The following is a 1,102-nucleotide window of genomic DNA, read 5'->3' as shown; positions in this document are numbered from 1 at the left end:
TCAACAATCGGCACCTCCTCCTCGTCCTCTTCACTCGAGGCCTCCGAATCACTGCTGCTGGAGGAGTCGGAAATAACCGCCTCGGCTTTGGAAAAGCTCATCTACGGCAAGGTGGGGTTGACTTTAACACAAAACACGAATGGAAACGGGTGAATATTACTCGTATACTTATAACATTGGATCAACTCGATTACTCATAATAATGAAAACTATCGAAAAAAAGTCTACTGGGATGAGCAAATACGACACATAAGAAATAAGAAAAAAACAACGGAAGAAATGACTTAATTTTTTTCGGAGACCGGATAGCTCTTCGGAGACCGAAAAAAAGACGGTCTAGAATTCCAAGGTTAACCCTACCAAGATAAGAAGTAGGTCTACCTTCTACCCGTATGGAGAATCCTAAGCGCCAGATAGAATAACACTTGTAAGACCAGCGTCCAAGCCACTAACACGCCCATGTTCACGCCAATATCCGTATCTTCCAAATCAAACTGGCGCAGAATAATATCCCCAGCCGGCGGCTCATCGTGGAACTCAGCGTACATGAACGCCCCAAACGCATAAGTGTGAAAGGCGATGTAGTGAACCCAGATCCACCCCGCGGGGATCTTATCACGAGGGACCATAAACCCACAAACCAGCATGAACATACCATACAGACCGGCCCCAAGGGCGATGCCGATTATATAGTGGGGAGTAGCTGCGCCCAGGAGCATCATAAGCGACTCAGACACGACCATAGAGAGGAAGAGATTGAGAAAGAACCATCCGAACGCGTTGAGACCAGCGATACCAACCACCATCGCAGAGGACACGAGGGCGATCAGTGCTATACCCGGCAAAGCTGCCAGAAAGTTGGCCAGAACGAACATGAGCACATTGAGGTTAGAATTAGCTCTCTCTCGTGCAAAGACAGCTCTGATCTCATCGAAGAATGGTAAGACAGCGACTGCCATGAATACCAAGAATGCTTGAACGTAGAAGAGCATCGGGATGTAGTCAAACTGAGTCAGAGAATCGTTCGAACGGATATACATAGTGCCAATCATGAAAGAAAGCATCACATACATGACGAAACGAACCCAGTAAATACCGGGAT

General features: G+C 47.0%; 1 protein-coding gene across 1 annotated transcript; it reads right to left on the bottom strand.

Annotated features, from left to right (window-relative positions):
- Positions 1–184: 184 nt before the first annotated feature.
- Pmar_PMAR029385 (ATP-binding cassette transporter, putative) lies at positions 185–1,073 on the bottom strand (the record flags this gene model as incomplete). The annotated part of the gene is made up of 1 exon (XM_002787929.1): positions 185–1,073. The coding sequence occupies one exon, from the start codon at positions 1,071–1,073 to the stop codon at positions 378–380; it is 696 nt and encodes a 231-aa protein (XP_002787975.1). The 3' UTR covers positions 185–377.
- Between the last annotated feature and the right edge of the window lie 29 nt (positions 1,074–1,102).

The sequence above is a fragment of the Perkinsus marinus genome (assembly GCF_000006405.1).
Source record: "Perkinsus marinus ATCC 50983 genomic scaffold scf_1104296929138, whole genome shotgun sequence".
Classification (NCBI taxonomy): Eukaryota; Perkinsozoa; order Perkinsida; family Perkinsidae; genus Perkinsus; species Perkinsus marinus.
The sequence above is the reverse complement of the archived record's forward strand: the minus strand, read 5'-3'. Positions and strand labels throughout refer to the sequence as shown.